The sequence below is a fragment of the Ornithorhynchus anatinus genome, chromosome 14 (assembly GCF_004115215.2).
Source record: "Ornithorhynchus anatinus isolate Pmale09 chromosome 14, mOrnAna1.pri.v4, whole genome shotgun sequence".
NCBI classification, from domain to species: Eukaryota; Metazoa; Chordata; class Mammalia; order Monotremata; family Ornithorhynchidae; genus Ornithorhynchus; species Ornithorhynchus anatinus.
In genome coordinates, this window is record NC_041741.1 from 24,418,921 (window position 1) to 24,440,296 (window position 21,376).

Sequence of the window (21,376 nt, forward strand, 5' to 3'; positions counted from 1 at the left end):
ATCGTGTTGATTTTCGTGAGGAAATAGGTGGCCAGATCATTAGGGGTGAGAGATGGGGGAGGGGGAGGAACAGGGGGCCTAAGGAGAGAGTTAAAGGTCCGGAACAATCGGCGGGGGTGACGGGCATGGGTGTCGATGAGGGAGGAGAAGAAGCTTTGGAGAGTGCAAGCTCAAACCATCCAAGGAGGCTTATTTTTAATTTCATTTTTAATGACAGTCTCATTTTTAATATCCTGATAACTCATTGCTTTATCACTTTGAAGGGATAAAGGGCCTGGGCCTTTACCTGCCTGCAGTGTTTGTATTCAGGTGATGACCTACTAACATCAAGTGTTGGGACATTTGGGATTTTGGTTATAAGAACATACCAATTTTGCCAAGAAATATTTGGTAGTCCTGACTCTCTTCTCCAGGTGGCCAGAGAAGCAGTGTGGCCTAGTGCATAGACCACGGGCCTGGGAGTCAGAAGGACCTGGGTTCTAATCCTTGCTCCATCACTTGTGTGCCGTGTGACCTTGGGCAAATCATTTAACTTCTCTGAGCCTCAATTCCCTCATCTGTAAAATGGGGATTAAAGCTGGGATTATTCATTCAATCATTTATTAAGCACTTACTGTGTGCAGAGCGCTGTACTAAGCGTTTGGGAGCGAACAGTACAACAATAAACAGTGATAAGGTGGGACAGGGACTGTGCCCAACTTAATTAACTTGTATCTACCCCAGCACTTAGAACAGTGATGAACGAATACCAAAATAATGATACTTATTATTATCATATTTAGAAATTAGCTTCCATGCTTCTTCCTTCCCAAACATGTGTTTGTCACTGTAAACTTAGGCTTGATATGGAATGATTCTGTGGCTTCTTTTTTCAGAAACCTAGTATTTCAAGTTTAAAAATCAGATAAAACCAAAGTATATATCTGTGCATATACAGTTGAATATATTGTTTTGAGCTACCAAACAGCAAAAAGTTGATTCGGAAATATTATGCATTTGTTTGAAGAGACCATTGTATAACCCCTAATAATATGCTCCGGGCAATATGTTCGATATATATCCTGTTATATAAGGCCTTTGTGGACAAGTCTCGGTAGAACCAGATCAAATTGATTTGGCCTTAAATCATTACTTACTAATTGTCAAAGGAAACGGTGGCATTTCTTCATCTCAGTTTGGTCCTCAGAGTTTAATTTCTTTCCATGTAATTGTTTATTGGACTGAATGCCCATTTTCATTTTGTTTAGTGTTTAGCTTAAGGAACCCTTTCAAAATAATTTCCTAGAATGAGCACTGAAGATTTCAAAATGGCACAAGTGCCTAAAACTCAAACATTGGTGAGATGTTAGTAATCGCTGTGCTACGACGGTTGCCCAGCCTTCAGTGTGAACTTTTTGAAAATCACATACGTCCTTTGTCCAGATTTTTGGTCCTTGCTGATGACCACTATACGATCCAAAATTGGGGTCTGAAGCTTTACTCTTGAAGCAACTCTTTGAGGAATACAGGTTTCCCATGCCAACTATGGTTTGAGGTATCTACTGATAATATCCTGTTTACCATTTTGGTCTTCGTGGTGTAGAGTTTTGAGCAGCTGTGGTTTTCCAAAGTGGAACATCATGCAGACTATCATTTCAGTCTGCTGAGTTCTCATTTGGTTCCTCCAGCTGTCTAATTGCAGTGTATTTGATGCTGCTATCGAATAGGTGGTTCATCTGCATTACACGGGAACATTTTTAATCCTCTGAAGTTCACGGTTTCAGTACCTTTATTATTATGCCGGTGTAATGCTAATGAACTACTGACTGGTACAGGGAAAGAAGAAAACAGTGTGATCGGAGAGCCAGTTACCAAGCACTAAAGGTCAGATAACAGTGAACTTTAAACAACGACTGTAATATATGTGTGTTTTTTTGGCATTTGTTAAGTGTTTACTATGATGCTGGGGTAGAAGGATACAGTCCCTGTCCCACATGAGACTCACAGTCTTAATCTCCATTTTACAGATGAGGTAATTGGCCCAGATAAATGAAATGACTTGCCCAAGGTAACACAGCAGACAAGTGGGGGAGCTGGGATTATTCATTAATTAATTCATTCAGTCATATTTATTAAGCACTTACTATGTGCAGAGCTCTTTACTAAGTGCTTGGGAAAGAACAATACAACCATCAACAGTGTCAATCTCTGTCCACAAGAAGCTCACAATCTATTTTCGTTACCCTATTTATTTTGTTAATGAATTGTACATCGCCTTGATTCTATTTAGTTGCCATTGTTTTTACGAGATGTTCTTCCCCTTGACGCTGTTTAGTGCCATTGTTCTTGTCTGTCCGTCTCCCCCGATTAGACTGTAAGCCCGTCAAACGGCAGGGACTGTCTCTATCTGTTGCCGACTTGTTCATCCCAAGCGCTTAGTACAGTGCTCTGCACATAGTAAGCGCTCAATAAATACTATTGAATGAATAAATACTATTGAATGAATAGAGACGGGGAGACGAGACAGACATCAACACAAATAAATAAAATGACAGATATGTACATAAGTGCTGTGGGTCCGGGGGAGGGTGTGGTGGGAAGAGCAAAGGGAGCAAGTCAGGGTGATGCAGAAGGGAATGGGAGATGAGGAAAATTGGGGCTTAGTCTGGAAAGGCCTCTTGAAGGGGATGTGCCTTCAATAAAGCTATGAGGAGCAGGGAGAGTAATTGTCTATCAGATTAGAACCCAGTTTATTCTGACTCCTAGGCCCGTGTTCTAACCACTAGGCCACGCAGTTTCTATGAATCCCTGTTAATAGCATTCCCTTAATTATGGCATTTGTTCATTCATTCATTCAGTCGGATTTATTGAGTGCTTACTGTGTGCAGAACACTATGCTAAGCATTTGGGGAGAGTACAATACAGCAATAAACAGATACAGTTCCTGCCCACAATGAGTTTACTTGGTGCCAAGCATTATTCTAAACTCTGGGATAGATACTAAATTATCAGTTTGGACACAATCTCTGTCCCGTATAAGGTTTGCAGTCATTCATTCAATAGTAGTTATTGAGTGCTTACTATGTGCAGAGCACTGTCTAGGTAGGAGGGAGTAGGATTTAATCCTCATTTTTGTAAATGAGGAAATTGAGGCACAGAGGAGTTGAGTAAGTTACTCAAGGTTCACAGCAGACAAGTGGTAATGTAAATGAATAGTTTTATAATTAATAGGATTATCCAATTTTTTTTGGTGGCAAGGAGGGCTGTTGTCTGAACTGCTCTTGATTTTCATCCTGCACAGTAAATACTACAAAACTCCTTCTTGTGCTTTTGTCTTTTTTGTTTGTTTGTTTGTTCATTTGTTTGCTTGCCTGCTTGTTTTTAATGGTATTTGCTAAGTGCTTTCTATGTACCTGGCACTGTACTAATCACTGGGGTGAATACAAGATAATCAGGTCGGACACAGTCCACATCCCACATGGCACTGACATTCTTAGTCTCTGTTTTACCAATGAAGTGACTGAGTCACGGAGAGGTTTAGTGACCTACCCAAGGTCACACAGCAGACAGGTGGTGGGTTTGGGACTAGAACCCAGGTCCTTGTGACTGCCAGGCCCATGCTCTATCCGTCAGACCATACTGCTCCTGAGATTTTGGTTCTCTGAACTTTTGATTTTTACCCAACAGAGTTTCACCCACTGCTGCTCCTTGTGGACAAGGAATATGCCCTGTACTTGTATTGTGTTCTGTTGTGCTTTCCCAAAACTTTATATAGTTCATTAGTAAGTGCTTAATAAATACTCTTACTACTGCTACTACTAATAATAATAATATGGTATTTGTTAAGCGCTTATTATGTGCCAAGCGCTGTTCTAAGCACAGGTGTAAATACAAGGTAATCCCACATGGGGCTCAATCTTAATCCCCATTTTACAGATGAGGTAGCTGAGGCCGAGAGAAGTTAAGTGACTTGCCCGAAGTCACAGAGCTGACAAGTGGCAAGCCCGTTTGTTGGGTAGGGATTGTCTCTATCTGTTGATGAACTGTACTTTCCAAGCGCTATATACCTGGCACTGAACTGTACCTCTATTAGTGGTAGAGTCAGGATTAGAACCCATGTCCCCTGACTCCCAAGCCTGTGCTCTTTCCACTAAACCATGCTACTTCCCTATATTAATAATAATTATGGTACTTGTTAAGCACTTATAGTGTACCAAGAACTGTTCAAAATGCTGGGGTAGATACGAGTCATTCAGGTTAAATCCAGTCCCTGTCCCACATGGAGCTGACACTCTTAATCCCCATTTTATAGATGAGGTAATTGAAGTGCAGAGAAGTCAAGTGACTTGACTTGCCCAAACTCACACAGCAGACATGTGGCACATCTGGGATTAGAACCCAGGTCCTTCTGACTCCGAGGCCCAAGCTCTCTCCACTAAACCATGCTGCTCCTCAACTACTACGTTCAGATTGTGAGCCTGTTGTTTAGACTGTGAGCCCTTTATTGGATAGGGATTGTCTCTATCTGTTGCCAAATTGTATGTTCCAAGCACTTAGTACAGTGCTCTGCACATAGTAAGCGCTCAGTAAAAACTATTGAATGAATACTACTGATATTATGATTTCTACTATTATTATTAATGCTAGTTCTACTCTTAACTAATGATGGGGAAGGGAAAATTGTGTTGATTAGCTTTTACAAGAAAAACTTGTCCTAGGATATTTTACCTCGCAGGGAAACCATAAACAGTAACAGCACACACTGAGTTACTCCATGAGTTTTCATTCACATTTGCATAAATTTTAGCACCTTCTCTTCTTCATACAATCAGAGTTAAGGGAAATTTTATCTAGGGAGAAATGGGATCTTTTTTTTGTAGAAGAAAATATTTCTGTATTTCTGGGACTAAAATAATACTGTTCCATCAGTGGGGACATTCCAAATTAAAATAGGGGAAAGCAGTATATCATTTTTTGTCAACCACAAATATCTCTTAGTAGTCCTAACCCTCATTTGTAAATAAGTTAGATTTTTTGAAGGTACTCATTAATTTAGGAATATTTCATATTGAGCATTTGTCATATTTATGCCATATTTAATATGATAGTGGTTCAAAATAATAAGGTAAGAGCAAATGTGATTCTGGATTTTTTTTAGCTTCAAGGGACAATGATGTTTTCATGTGAATAGGACTTTGCCGGAAATCTTTTCTAAGAGGCGGTGCCGAAATGATTGTTTCTATGCTGTAAATATGTTGGAGTATCAGTTATCCATCTGTTGAAGCATCTGTGTCATATGACCCAAGCTAGAAAAAGCTTATCCCAAATTCCATCCTCAGTGCCCCCTCTCTAGTTTCAGGCTATAAGTATTCCTCCTTTATACACTACTAAATTAATTAATTAAATAAATAAATAATTTTTTAAAAAAAATAGTACTGTGGATCCCTTACAAACCTGGGTTAGAATCTGAGTAAATCCAACCTGAAAGTTTTCCAGACAGAGATCAGTTTTTATGGTCACCTGGGTCAATGACTTTGGTAATTAAGCCCTTTGGTAATAAAGGTACCTCAGTGCAGCCAAACTAGGAGATGTGCAATAAAATTAGTACAACTTGCATGCATCTGATTCTGAATCTGCGTCTACCCAAGGCTCAGGATTTCAAACCGAATGACTTGATACCAAATATTTTTCCTTAGTATTGTCTTGTAACACATTGGGTTTCAGATAAGGCAAGGGCCCTCAGTTACTGCAGCCAAACTAGGAGATGTGCAATAAAATTAGTACGACTTGCATGCATCTGATTCTGAATCTGCATCTACCCAAGGCTCAGTATTTCAAACCGAATGACTTGATAGCAAATATTTTTCCTCCATAGTGTCTTGTAACACATAGGGTTTCAGATAAGGCAAAGGCCTTCGTGTTTGAGCCTGGGATGGGAGTGCCCCTGGATTAGGGCCTGTATTAGGAATAATAATGATAACTATGGCATTTGTTAAGAGCTTGCTACCTGGCATAGTGGATAGAGCATAAACCTCGGGGGCAGAGGTCCTCCACTTGTCTGTTAGGTGACCTTGGGCAAGTCATTTGACTTTTTTGGGCCTCAGTGACCTCATCTGTAAAGTGGGGATTGAGACTGTGAACCCCACGTGGGTTAGGGACTGGGTGTCCAACTCAATTTGCTTGTATCCGCCCCAGTGCTTAGTACAGTGCCTGGCACATAGTAAGAATTTAAGTATTATTATTATTATAATCCCCGTTTTACAGATCTTAATCTAATAATAATAGTAATACAAATTAAGCTTTTACTATGTGCTATGTACTATATCTTACATAATAATACTACTACTACTTAAGCTCTTACTATGTGCCAGGCCCTGTACTAAATGCTAGGGTGGATACAAACAAATCAGATTGGACACAGTCCTTGTCCCACATGGGACTCACATATCTTAATCACCATTTCTCACCTGAGTTAGCAGAAGCACAGAAAAGTGAAGTGATTTGTTCAAGATCACATAGCAGACAAGCAGCAGAGTTGTAACTAGAACCCAGGTCCTTCTGACTCCCAGACCCATGCTCTATCCACTAGGCCACACTGGAAACAAAGTTAACTATATTCTGTCTTAAATCCTATCCTGTCCAAGAGCTGTAAACAGATCACTTCCAAACCCAAAATGTCTGTTCCACCTTAGTACTACTAGTAGTAACTTTTAAGTGTTTGCTGTGTGCTGAATGTTGAACTAATAGCTGGGAAAATATAGAGAGGGGAGAACTAGACATGAACCCTGGCTCTTCAGGGTCTCTTGTGTTCCGCATACTGTGGCGATAATTCTTCCTAGAGCTCAGAAATCATGTCTACCCACTCTGTTGGACTCTCCAAGCCCTTACACAATAAACAAGCACTCAATAAATACCATGGATTGATTGATTGACTGCCTAGACTCCAGGGAATGACAAAACTTGTTCATCTGAGTAAGCTTATAGTTGAAGGGAATTGGTGTTGACTCTAGTTAATCCCTGGTCTATAACTGGTTTAGGTCTAGAATCACTGATTAAAGGGGTTTAGCCCATGCGTTTCTGGATTGGACAAGAAGTGTAGTCTGAGGAAGGAACATTTCTCAAGGTTGGAGGTCTGCCCTAACTCCTGGTGGCCCTCTAGAGACTTAATAATAATAATAATAATGAGAAGCAGTGTGGCTCAGTGGAAAGAGCCCAGTCTTGGGAGTCAGAGGTCATGAGTTGGAATCCCGGCTTTGCCACTTGTCAGCTGTGTGACTTACAGATGAAGTAACTGAGGCACAGGGCAGTGAAGTGACTTGCCAAAGGCCACACATCAGACAAGTGGTGGATCTGGGATTAGGACTCTTGACCTTCTGACTCCCAGGCCTATGTTCTATCCACAGGGGTGGATGCAAACTAATCAGGTTGGATGCGGTCCCTGTGCCACATTGGGCTCAGATTCTTAATCCCCATTTTACAGATGAGATAGCGGCACAAAAAGTGAAATGACTTGCCCAAGGTCACACAGCAGACAAGTGGTAGACCCGGGTCTAAAACCAGGCTCTTGTGACTCCCAGGCTTGTGCTCTATCCACTAGTCTATGCTGCTTTCCTAGCTTTCTAACACTGTACCATCTGCAAGGAGGATTAAGGGGATATCCAGCTTTGGCTTTTGGAACCATGTTAGCATTAAGAGATAGAGGAGATAATAATAATAATAATAATAATGTTGGTATTTGTTAAGCGCTTACTATGTGCCGAGCACTGTTCTAAGCGCTGGGGTAGACACAGGGGAATCAGGTTGTCCCACGTGGGGCTCACAGTCTTAATCCCCATTTTTACAGATGAGGGAACTGAGGCACCGAGAAGTTAAGTGACTTGCCCAAAGTCACACAGCTGGCAAGTGGCAGAGCCGGGGTTTGAACCCATGACCTCTGACTCCAAAGCCCGTGCTCTTTCCAGTGAGCCACGCTGGAGATGAAACCTGGCTGGTTTTTTTTATCTTCAACCAATCAATACATATATATTGAGCATTTCCTTTGTGCATATCATAGTATTAAGCCCTTGGAAGAGTACAGTAAGACAGTATAACAGTTGGTACACGTTTCCTGCCCTTATTGAGTTTACAGTCTAGAGCAGGGAAACAGACATTAACATAAATAAATAAATTGTAAGTATGTACATAAGTGCTGTGGGGCTGAGGGAGAGGTGAATAAAGGAAGCAAATTCAAGTGCAAGGGTGACAGCTCAGCGGGGAGTGGCAGAAGAGGAAATGAGGCCTTAGTCAGGGAAAGCCTCTGGGAGATGTGCCTTCCGTAGGCCTTTGAAGGTGGAGAGAGTGATCCTCTGTCAGTTTTGAGGAGGGAGGGTGTTCCAGGCTCAGAGGCAGGATGTGGGTGAGAGGTTGGCAGAGATTTGGACTAGATTGAGGTACAGTGAGTAGGTTGGTATTAGAGGAGCCAAGTGTGTGGGCTGGGTTGTAGTTGGAGAGCAGCGAACATTTGTGTATGAACACTGAAAGTTTGGGCTAAAAACAAATACCTGACAGAGTAACCCCTTTTACTGCAATACTGGCCAAAGCTGGCTCCCTGTGATGTTCTTTCTGGTGAGGAGTACACACCAGTGTTTCCCCACTCACTTTGTCTTGGTTTACAGTCACACTTTGGGAGGATGCCAAATCCTGGGAAATAGGGCCAAACCAAGGAGGGCTTAGAGAAGGACAAGCAGTGGAAATGGTGCCCTTATAATGGTGCTCTTATAATGGTGCTCTTATAATGGTGCCCTTGAGAGAAGCAGCGTGGCTCAGTGGAAAGAGCCCGGGCTTGGGAGTCAGAGGTCCTGGGTTCGAATCCTCACTCTGCCACTTGTCAGCTGTGTGACTGTGGACAAGTCACTTAAATTCTCTGGGCCTCAGTGACCTCATCTGTAAAATGGGGATTAAGACTGTGAGCGTCATCTGGGACAACCTGATTACCCTGTATCTCCCCCAGCGCTTAGAACAGTGCTCAGCACATAGGAAGCACTTAACAAATACCAACATTATAATAATAATAATGATGGTATTTGTTAAACAGTTACTATGTGCCGAGCACTGTTCTAAGTGCTGGGGTGGATATAAGGTAATCAGGTTGTCCCACGTGGGGCTCACAGTTTTAATCCCCGCTTTACAAATGAGGTAACTGAGGCATAGAGAAGTTAAGCAGCTTGCCCTAGGTCAAACAGCAGACAAATGGCAGAGCCGGAATTAGAACCCATGTCATCTGACTCCCAAGCCCGGGATCTTTTCACTAAGCCACGCTGCTTCCCATAATAATTACCTTATAATAATTATGGTATTTATTAAGTGCATACTTTGTGCCAGGCACTGTTCTAAGCGCTGGGATGAATACAAGCAAATCAGGTTGGACACAGTCCCTGTCCCACAAGGGGCTCACAGTCTCAATCCCCATTTTGTAGCTGAGATAACTGAGGCCGAGTGAAGTGACTTGCCCAAGGTCACACAGCATCAAGTGGGGGAGTCGGATTAGAACCCATGCCCTTCTGACTACCAGACCTGTGCTGTAGCCACTATGTCATGCTGCTTCCCTGATGTTATGCTGTGCAGTGACCTTATGTCCAGTTTAGGATTTCTAATCGGATTCATTTTCCCCATTTAAACTGAGCAGCATTATAACTTGTGTGTTATGCAGGGTAAGGAGTAAATCCAGTCCTGGGGAGAGGATATGCAGAATAAGGGTGGTAATAGAAGCAGAGACATTACCCAAGGAGAAGGAATTGGGGCATCAACAGCCTCCCTCGGGAACCATCCCGATCATACCACTGTGAGTGGAGGTGGGAGCTGAGGGAGTGGACTGAATGTCACATTTGGAAGTGTAGTGGGAGAGGCTATGGAGTGGCTGTGCTGGATCACCTCTCGGTCTATCAGAGAATTCAGAGACATGCTATTTAGCATTTTGGCATAAATACTTTGCAAAACTTCTAATAATAATAATGATAATGATATTTGTTAAGAGCTTACTATGTGTCAAATAATGTTCTAGGAGTTGGGGTAGAAAACAAGCTAAGCAGGTTGGACAGAGTCCTTTATCCACATGGAGTGCACAGGTTCAATATCCATTTTACAGATTAGGTAATTGGGGCATAGAGGAGTTAAGTGACTTGCCCAAGGACACACAGCAGATGACTGGCAGAATCGAGGTTAGAACCCAGATCCCATTGACGCCCAAGCTCTATCCACTAGACCAGCTTATTCCTTGATCTTATGCTGTGTAATGGAGTATGCACACCAAATAATATCTTCTGATGTTGGTCTTTATAGATTAATCAGAAATTAATAGCCTAGTGGATTTCTCAGTTATTTAATTTTGGTCTGTCATTTCCTGTAGACCTGATTTTTCCTATATGGTCATGAGTGATGTTTCCCTAAGGAAAAAAAAAATCCTTCTCATGTCTCTATTGTATAGTATGTATGTCTAGGGAGTTATAAGTCACATAAAACTATTAAACTATAAACTATTCCTTTCAGAGGGAGAGATGGTTTCTAATCTGGGTTGATACAGTAGACTGTATACTCCTAATAATGTCTTTTGACTTTGGTATGTATAGATTAGTCAGAAATTGACAGGCTGGTGGATTTCCAAGTTACCTCATTTTGGACAGTCATATCCAGAAGATCTGATTTTTGCTTTGTAGATCTTTCTGTATAACCCATACAAACTGTACTTTAAACATTTGGTGAAGCAGAGTCTGGAGAAAACAATTTTCCCAAGGAGTTCTCAAACTCTAAAGTAACAAATCACCTCTATAGAAAGATAGGGTTTCAGGCTTATCAGGCAGAAAGTTCCATTTTCAAATATACTTGATGAACAGTATTGTAAGTTAGAATATTCCTCCTGCAATTTAAAGCTTTTCCATGTCTAAAAGACTCTTCTTTCTCAGTAGTCTTTTTAGCGTACCATTCTGCTCATAAAATTATTCCCATCTGCCTCCTTCCCACTGCACTGCTGCTTCCTGAGGTTAAGAAAAAAAATAATGAAAAAATAATACTAAACTGGGAAGGCCATGGTTGGAAATGGGAAATGCAGCATGCACCAGCAGTTATTGTGGAATCAGGTTGGTGGACAAAGAATCTCTGAGAAATGTCAAATTCAGCATGTGGCTCAGTTGACCCTATGTGAAAGCCATAACAATCAATGTGACTGAAAGCTCATTTTGATTTTATTTAACAACTACAGGCTGGAATCATTAGTTGATCAGAATAGACACCAGATGGTCAGTTGACTCAGAAAAGGAGCCTACATCTGTGTGAATTACAGATATCTGACAACCCTTGACCAATGCATATGTTGGACAATGGATTGTTTTCTACATCGCTTGAAGAGAGAATTTGCATAGCAATTTGTAAAACTGACTAGCTTAATATACGCCATGTTCTTCTGCGTTTTAACAGCATTCAGCTTGACAGAAATAATACAAACCAAATAGGGATTTGGAAATATATTTCTCTCAGCACAACCACTGCATTTGCACTGGACCCTTGATGGCTCTGTCACCTTCTCTTTCATCATTATAATTATTATTATTTTAACCACAGCACCTGGTATTTAGATGAAATGAGCTTCTTGATTCTTACTGGTCTTTAGTCATAGGTCAACATGCTACACCAGTCTTTGGGCCAGAGCTTCCCCACTGAACTCTGTGTGTTTGAATCTTATTTATCCCTCTGGACTGTAAGCTCCCTCTATTCTGTAAGCTCACTGAGGTCAGGGAATGTCTCTCCAGGAAATCTAAGTAAGAATAGATGAATATAAGAGACATGAATAAGTAATTTGGAGATGCTCCTGCAACTGGGGAAAATTGTTGTTTGAAGGATGCACTCAGTTCAGCCACAACTTGAAGTTTAGTTAGAACACTGGTCTGAAATAAGGGAACATTTTTCTGACAACACCCTGCTTGACTGCAGGACAATGCGGTATCTGAAAAAAGAATCTCTACAGTGCATGGGACATAGAAAGCACTTAAATATCACAAAAATACATCATAAAAATAATCAGACTGTTTCTGAACTGATTGTCTTGTGTCTACCCCAGCATTGTATAAAATGCTAGTGTTAGGTATAAGATAATAAGGCCATAGACACACCTGCTGGGAAAGATATGATGAGTTCACAGTGTGACTTGTCCTCTTTGTGGGTTTTAGCTAGAATGCAGCCCCAGTCGTAGAGGAAAAGCTGTCTTCTTGAACTAAGAAAAGTAAATTCATGAAATTCTAGATTTAAAAAGAAATAACAGGGAGATTAATCAGTTTGGACTATGTGTGTTTCTGTCAACATTTTTTCCCAAAACTCAGATAATTTCTGGAGAACATATAATGTTTAATTTTCAGAACCTTTTTCAGAAGAGAATTTGGTTCACAGTCAACTCCTATCTCTACTTTGGGGTGGAGAGGCGAAACGATCTCTGTAAAATGCCCCATGATTAATCCTATTGAAGGCAAAGTAAGTGCTTTATGTTAGTGTTATATTCAACTTGTATTCAACCAAAGCAGAGTTAAATTAGCACAGCACCTTTCTGGGTACATTAAATCTATGTTCCACCGATAACTGTAGACCCTAGTGGTGCCAAAGCGCTCACCACTGCACAGTTGGAATGGCAGATAAGTATGTTTGGTCAAGCATCTTTCTCTGAGGCACAGAAGATTAGGCACATTTGTATAGGCAGAGCAGTTGAGGAATGAATTCATTTCCCAAATTTTCATAGCTGATGGTTTGTTTCATATTAAGTGATGCTATTCTCTCACCATTAGAGAAACAGCATGGCCTAGTGAATAGAGCATGGGCCTGGGAGTCAGAAGGAACTGGGTTCTAATGCCAGCTTGGCCACTTGTCTTCTCGGTGACCTTGGGCAAGTCACTTCACTTCTCTGAGCCTCAGTTACTTCATCTATGGGGATTTAGACTGTGAGCCCCATGAGGGACAGGCACTGTGTCCAACCCAATTTCCTTATGTCAGTCTCAGAGCTTAGTACAGTGTCTGACATACAGTAAGCGCTTAACAATTACCACCATTTGGGTTTGGCCACATGGCCAGTGGCATTTTGGAAAGCAAATGTAACATTTGAGCTCAGCAATCCATTATTTCAGCAGAAAGCTCCTTTTCTCTTTCTTCACAGTCGACAATCTTTGCTGTGTTCTGGTACAATAGTGGTGGTGGCACATGATTTCTCTGTACACAGTTGCCCACCTTTCCTGGCTTCTACTCTGTAATGGAGTCCATTATTTAAAGCCCGAAGATAGGCCTTGTCTCACCGAACCACTGAGCCTCCTGATGCTTCTTTGATTAACTCAGCCGCCCTCTTCTTAAACGATTTTCTAACTCCCTATCTCACCGAAGCAGAATTTCCATTTCCTCCACAAGAATTCTCCTTTTCCCTTGGAGATTCAGGCAGATGGTGCTAAATCAGCTGTAAGAACGGAGTGATTATAATTAGATTCAATCTGTTGGAGAATTTTGTTCTTTTGAATATGAAAAGGCACTTGATGGTTTTCCGTTGCTTGATGCAGCCTGGACTCGTAGGTGGATTTAAATGTCCCAGCTGTGGTATTTTTCAGATACACCCCGTCGTCCCGGCAAAGCAGTCAAGAGGAAGGAAAGGAGTGGTTGCGTTCTCACTCGACTGGAGGCCTGCAGGATACTGGGAGTCAATCTCCTCTCATTTCCCCTTCTGCTATGTCATCCTCTGCCACAGGAAAATACCATTTTTCCAATTTAGGTAAAATGCTTCACATATTTGTTCACTTTTACCCAACTCAAATTGCTTACCTACAATCAACTCCTAAATTGTACTGATCACCCTATGGGATATTTAAATAAGGTATTCTTCAGTGATTTTCTTCAAAATAATTCAGCATTGACTATTTTGTGGCTCTGATCAAAAGACAATTGACCAAATGCTATTCTGCTGTTTGAGATATGTGTATGGAAACCTCTGAATTTGCACTCACCTTGCATTAAAGCAATCATTTATAAAAGGAAATTTGAATCAGATGATGTCCTTTTGTAAATGTTGAGTTTAGTAAAATGGTTTCTATTTATGTAGCTTCTTTCATAAAATGTTTTCCTATGATGTAAGAAGTTGTATTGATGCCTCTTTTTAACAGCAACAGTTCAGGATATGTACATATGTTATTGTTCTGATACTCTAATGGAATGAATGAGTATTACTGGAAAAGATTTTATTTGAGTTCATAGTGGACAATCTGAGCTGCCTAGAGCTATGAGCAGAAAATATGTCTTTCCTCTTTTCATGTATGATAGCAATATAAAGTGTTTATAGTTCGTTATTAATGATAAGACACTAATTACATGATGGAATGTTCTTTGAGAAGTATATTTTATTTCATCACTGAATACCCTACTGAGTGGTGGTACTGTGGTCTGTCTTGGGAGACTGAGTTGAAATAACCTGACTGGAAAATCACGCTTAGTTCTACTGCAGAGATCTCTTTCTGTTGGAATCTAATCTTCTCATGGTCCCAGGGCAAAAAATCCAGAGCAGGGTTCCCGGTGGATTAGGGTGGATCAAGGAATGGACATTCCACACACCTATCTCACTCTTCCTGGCTGACGGGTTAAGGCACATAGACTGCAGGCTCACAGTGAGTAGGGAATGTGTCTATTGACTATGTTGTAATTGTATTCTCCCAAACGCTCAATACTGTGCTATGTGCACAGTAAGTGCTTAATAAGTACCATTGACGATGATGGTTTTCCAACAGCTCCCCACTTTTTATGATGGTGCAACGTCTGGGTCGTTGCTTTGGGAAACAACAGGACGCTGGTACGGTCCTGCAGGAAAGAGCTACCATCCTTCAGTGGTCATCCCACATGGGAATGGCTATCTGGAGGCCTACAGCTGGAAGAATCAGGACCTGGGGCTTTGGTTCCACATAAGCTATGGATGAGAAGACCGCATACATTCATTCATTCATTCAATCATATTTATTGAATGCTTGCTGTGTACAGACCCCTGTACTAAGCTCTTGGGAAAGTATAGTATAACATTAGACACATTCCCTGCCCACAACAAGCTTATAGTCTAGAGGAGAAGACAGACATTAATATAAATAAATATTTTGAACATTTGTCTGAAACCCAGAGGACAGCTGTAAATGGTTATGATAACATCACAGATATTCCTGGAATTATGGATTTTGCTCCCCTGTAGACTGTAACCTCCCCATCGACATGGATAATAGTAATAATTATGGAATTTAAGTTCCTACTATGTGCCAGGCACTGTACTAAGTGCTGATCATGACTACCAACTCTACTGTATTATACTTTCCTGAGCACTTAGTGCTCTGCACAGAGTAAGTGCTCAATACCATTTATAGATTGATTGTCAGCGAATATTGCAGTCCTTTGGGTTCACAAGAATTAGGTAATTTTTCTTGTCACACCTTTTTTGCCATTGCTGTGTGAGATCTGAATCCTTGCTAGTTTATTGTTCACATGCATAGCATGATAGCATTTCATAAGGAGGTTCCCATGGTGTACGGCTGAGTTGTAGAACTTGGCTATGAATCTGGAGTGGTGTTGGCTTCCATTAATCAATCAGTAAGTCAGAGGTATTTATTGAGAGCTTACTCTGTGCAGAGAACCGTACTAAGTCCCTGGGACAGTACAGTGCAGTGGAGTTGGTAGGCACAATCACAGCCACAAGGAGCTTATAGTTTAGAGTCCATCAAAAGTTAAGCTAATTTGCAGGGTAAACTCTGCATCCATGAAGGTCAGGTTAATTGTGCAAAAATTGTAATACCACGATTTAATTTAGCGTGAAGCCACACTCTTCATTTTACAAAGATTTTCTTTTGTAGTTCAAGGAATAGTTTAATGGGATATTCTTTTTTTTTTCAGTGAGTCCTACTAATCTGTCTCAATTTAACCTACCTGGACCCAGTATGATGCGTTCAAACAGCATCCCAGCACAAGACTCTTCGTTCGAACTATACGATGATTCCCAGCTGGGTGGTAGTGCTACATCTTTAGAGGAGAGACCACGAGCAATCAGTCATTCGGGATCGTTCAGAGACAGTATGGAAGAAGGTAGGACCATCTATCTCAACGGTGTTTTTTTACCTTACAAGAGATGTCAAAAAGGAGGATTCGCAACTATAAATTGCTATTCAGCAGTAGTCTTACTGACGATAATTTCCAGCTGGGGAATAGCCAGATGATTGAATACATGGGGAAGCAGCCATGGGCTAGTAAATAGAGCATGAACTTGGGAGTCAGAAGAACCTGCGTTCTAATCCTAGCTCTGAACTTATCTGCTGTGTGAAGTCACTTCACTTCTCTGTGCCTCAGTTATCTCAACTACAAAATGGGGATTAAGACTGTGAACTCCGTGCCGTATGGGACAGGGACTGTATCCCAATATGATTAGCTTTTATCTACCCCAGCTCTTAGAATAGTACTTGACACATAGTGAGTGCTTGACAAATACCACCATTATCTTTATTATAAGGTTTTAATGTTTTCGAACGCAATATACATAATGATTCTTTGGCTATAAATAAGGAGTTTTTTACCAGATGCTTAAGAGTTTAAATGAAAATAAATGAGAGATCCTGAAAAATGAAATGCAAAGAGCATTTAGCATATGTTCTACATCATCCAAGACAGATACGGGATTAAAAACCCTCGGTGTTAGGCAGTTTAAAGTTCCATGTAGGCCCAAGGGAGCAAGACTCAACCCCATTCCCAAGCCAAACAAGATCAGAGTTGATTTAATTAGAGCCAAAAACTAGAAAAAAATCATAACAGGATATACTAAAATCAAAGTCTACAGGGGAACATTTAAAAGTTCTGAAGTTTGAAACATTCAGGGTTAAGCTGAGGATTTGATTAACAGACACCGTGTGTTAGGCCTGGAGATAGGCCAGGTTAATGGAGTTTGTGGGGGCCAATACCTCACATGTGACATCTCTATAGTTAGTGGCTGAAAGGCTATGGCCTTCCTGGGGTTGCACAAGACGTGGGGGGGCAGTCCCTGCTTCTCTCCTGTAAAACTGGGGACTCTCCCCACTGTTCACCTTTCCAGAGGTGAACCTGGGGTCCTCTGAGCTGGGGTGGCCAGAGCTGAGCCTGCTGTGTGGCGCCTTCAGAGAAGCAGCGTGGCCTAATGGGTAGAACACGAGCCTGGGAGTCAGAAGGTCATGGGTTCTAATCCCGCCTCCACCACTTATCTGCTCTGTAACCTTGGGAAAGTCATTTCACTTCTCTGGGCCTCAGTTACCTCATCTGTAAAATGGGGATTGGGACTGTAAGCCCCGCAAGGGTCAGGGACTCTACCCAGCCCAATTTGCTTGTATCCACCCCAAGATCTTAGTGTGGGGCCTGGGACTTAGCGCTTAAAAAATACCATGAAGATTATTAATTATTATTCACTCTCTAGGGGATTGGCTTCCATGCATCCACTGTATTCTGAGTTTTATTACTTCCCCACTCCTTCTGCACCCGTACTGTTCTCTGAAGATTACTGATTCTGCACATCTCCTGTACATTGGATGCTATTACTCATGAACACCTCCCATACACTGGGGACTGTTACTCCTTCATACCTCTTGTTCACTGGCAATTACAGCTCCGGTACACCTCTGGTACACTGGGGACTATTGATCCTGCACTCCTCTGCATTGGGGAAAGTTAAGGGACTTGAGTTCCAAGTATTGAAGTGATTGTATTAGTGGTGAATTGAGAGTTAGCGGAGATATAGAATGGTGAGATGAGACATTCATAAGGGATGGGCTGCTTACTGGAAGAGATGTGATTTCAAGAGGGTTTTGAAGATGGGGAGAGCAGTGGTTAGCCAGAAATTAAGGGGCCAGAAAGGAGGGTGTGAGCATGTGGTGAGATGGATGAAAATGAGAAAATGAGAAAAGTCACCTCAGTGAAATGAAGCATGTGAGGTTCAATATAGTGGAAGAGAGTGAAGATTATGTCTTCACTAAGATTACGTGGGAGCAGCATGTCTTAGTGGAAAGAGCACGGGCTTGGAGTCACAGGTCGTGGATTCCAATCCCAGCTCTGCCACTTATTGTGTGACTTTGGGCCAGTCACAACTTTTGTGCACCTCAGTGACCTCATCTGTAAAATGGGGATTAAGACTGTGAGCCCCAAATGGGACAACCTGATTACTTTGTATCTACCCTAGCGCTTAGAACAACACTGGGCACATAGTAAGCGCTTAACAAATACCATCATCATCATCATGTCTCAATTTCTGATATTCAGAATTATTTCCCAGTGGTTCTTTATAACTAAGCTTGCTGTTGTGATTTATTCTATTTTTACAGTTCATGGCTCTTCCTTGTCATTGGTTTCCAGTACCTCATCCCTCTACTCTACCGTGAGTATTGACCATCACTGTTTCATGTTTGTATTTTCCTTGTCTTTGTTTGGGGTTGTCAGTATTAGACAAGGTCCCAAACCATTCTATGGACTTAAATTCCCTTCTCCTCTCTATACCCTAAGAGGAAAGACAGATGTGGAGAAAGGGCTAACCTGATGCCCTAGCTTATAACAAAAAGTCAAGTATGTGGTTAGCATAATTTTTAAATCTAATATGTTTACTGAAGGTGAGAGTGTTCAAACCTACTGGATTCTGACTGGATATCTGAGCTTGCAGTGGTGAAGTGTGTTCTAAGAAAGGATGTTTCTAGTATAACATTTTTCTTGTGACCTCCCTAAATCTGCAGAGGGCCAATCGAGTCTTCTGCACCAGACCAACACTTACAAGAATAGTAGAGTGTAGACTAGTGGAGAGAACCAGGGGACCCAGATTCTATTCCCAGCTCTGCCACTTTCCTGCTGTGTGACCTTGGGAAACACCTTACTTCTCTGTACCTAACTTTCCTCATCTGCGAGAAGCAGCATGGCTTAGCAGATAGAGCACAGGCCTGGGAGTAGGAAGGACTGAGTTCTAATCCCAGTTCTGCCACATGCCTGCTGTGTGACCTTGGGCAAGTCACTCAACCTTTCTGGGCCTCAGTTACCTTGTCCATAAAATGGGGATTAAGAGTGTGAGCCCCATGTGGGACAGGCACTGTGTCCAACCTGATTAATTTGTATCTACCTTAGCAGCCTGGCACATAGTAAGCACTTAGCACATACCATCATTATTATTATCATTATTGTTATCATTATCATCATCATCTGTAAAATAGAAATTTAATCCCTGTTCTCCCTCCTGTTTAGACTGTAAACCCCATGTGAGACAGGAACTGTGTCTAATTTACATCTGCCGTATTTAGTCCATGCTTAATAAAGTACATGTCACAGAGTAACTGCTTGATACCTCTACTCATGAGCTATTAATTAAGTAGTAATATTCTTGGTGCCACACACCACCCCACTAATCTCCCACCTCCTCCTCCATGCAGGTAATGGATGATTCCATTTTGGTCTTTCCTCACCCCTTTCTTTTTCCCAAGGAAGTATCAAGAGTAGATCAGGCTGGCAGGGAGAAACAGTCATGAGCCCTCAACATACTCAAGCAACAGCTAAATAATGATAATCATATAATTATAGCATTTGTTAAGCACTTACTGTGCACCAAACACAGTATTAAGCACTGGGGTAAATACAGTGTAAAAGGAACAGGAACATTTCCTGTACTCACTTTGACTCAAAGTCTAAGGGAGAAGGAGAACAGGTATTTAATCCACCATTTTACAGATGAGGAAACTGAGGCAGAGAGAAGTCACATGACTTTCCCGAGATCACACAGCAGATAAATAGGAGGGCCGATATTACAGTGCCAGGCCTCGTGAAGACCAGGCACATGCTGTAGCCACTGGGTCATGCAGCTTCTCTATCATTTGAATCCTGGACCAGTCAGAATGCTTCGACTATCACCCGCTCACCCAATTAAAACCCAGTGCATGAATCAACTGGCAGTCAACTGATAGCAAAATATTACAATAAAATTCACTGTTTACCTGCTATGTTATTGCCTGTCATGTGATTTTTCTTTTAGAAACAGGTGTTGATGTTATCCCGTTCAGAGACATCCTGAGATTAAGCAGTATTTCATACCTTTGTTTCATAGGAGTGTCCATTTTTATTCCAGTTCAGTTTTGTGGCCTTTAGAAGCAATACTGATTAATTGATGTTTGACACTGTTTTTCCTCTATTATTTGAAGTTCATTGTTTGAAGAAATTGTATGAAAGGGCAAGGGCTTGGAAGGAATACAGTCCGTATTACCTAGAATAGATCTTGCTCTTTACGGATAGCATGGAACTTAAATCCTCTTTCTTGAGAGAGAGGTTGTATATATTATCCATGTATTTTAGATTAAAAAAAAATTGCTCTAAATATGAATAAACGAATACAGGGATAGATCACAGAAACATTTTTGCTTGAAGTCTTAAAGTCTAATGAGAATGAAGTGTGATTTTGAGTTTCAGATTGTAGACTTCCTGAAATGAAATCAGTCAGGAGAGATAGTGGAGTTCCACGTAACAATTCTGTCTTTATGGGAATCGATCTGACTAAATGACAGCCTCTTCCAAGATAATCTGATAACATGCTGCTTTATTTTGTCAGTCTGTTTCTTAGCAAGCTATTTAAGTGCAGATTCATGCAGTGTAACCTAGTGGATAGAACATGGACCTGGGAGTCAAAAGGACCTGGGTTCTAAGCTTGGCTCTACCACTTGTCTGCTGTGTGACCTTGGACAAGTCATTTAATTTCCCTGTGTCTCATTTTCCTCATCTGTCAAATGAGGATTAAGACTGTGAACCCCATGTGCAACATGGACTGTGTCCAACTCAATTTGCTTGTAGCCACCCCACTGTCAGTCAGTCAGTCATATTTATTGACTCCTTACTGTGTGCAGAGCACTGTACTAAGCACTTGGGAGAGTACACTATAACAATATAACAGAAACATACCCTGCTCACAACGAGCTTACAGTCTAGATGGTGAGACAGACATTAACACAAACAAATAAATTACCAATATGTACAGTAGTGCTGTGGGGCCGGCAAGAGGGCTGATAATGATGATGATGATGATGGCATTTAAGTGCTTACTATGTGCCGAGCACCGTTCTAATCACTGGGATAGATACAAGTAATGAATAAAGGGAGCAAGTCAGGATGACACAGAAGGGAGTGGAAGTACAGTGCCAGACACAGTGAATGCTTAACAAATATCATTATTATTTGGGAAGGAGTTTAGCCTGGAGGAAGGGACAGAGAAGAGGTAGGTAGGCTCAACAGGAGACAGGCAGATGTTTCCAACAATAAGATCCTCTCTGTGGGAATCTATCAGAAGATGAGGACCTTGAGCATCCAATCAAGCTGTCCTTACCACAGGAGGAGTGCAATCAAA

General features: G+C 41.4%; 1 protein-coding gene across 7 annotated transcripts in view; it reads left to right on the plus strand.

The window, feature by feature from the left end:
• The window catches only part of NAV3 (neuron navigator 3), a 617,057-nt gene that overhangs the window by 516,377 nt on the left and 79,304 nt on the right, over positions 1 to 21,376 (plus strand). For all 7 annotated transcript variants that reach the window (XM_039914053.1, XM_029078987.2, XM_029078989.2 and 4 more), the window contains 3 exons: positions 13,587 to 13,747; positions 15,895 to 16,083; positions 18,336 to 18,388. In XM_039914053.1, the coding sequence (XP_039769987.1) occupies positions 13,587 to 13,747; positions 15,895 to 16,083; positions 18,336 to 18,388 (403 nt within the window). The remainder of the gene's footprint in view (positions 1 to 13,586; positions 13,748 to 15,894; positions 16,084 to 18,335; positions 18,389 to 21,376) is intronic.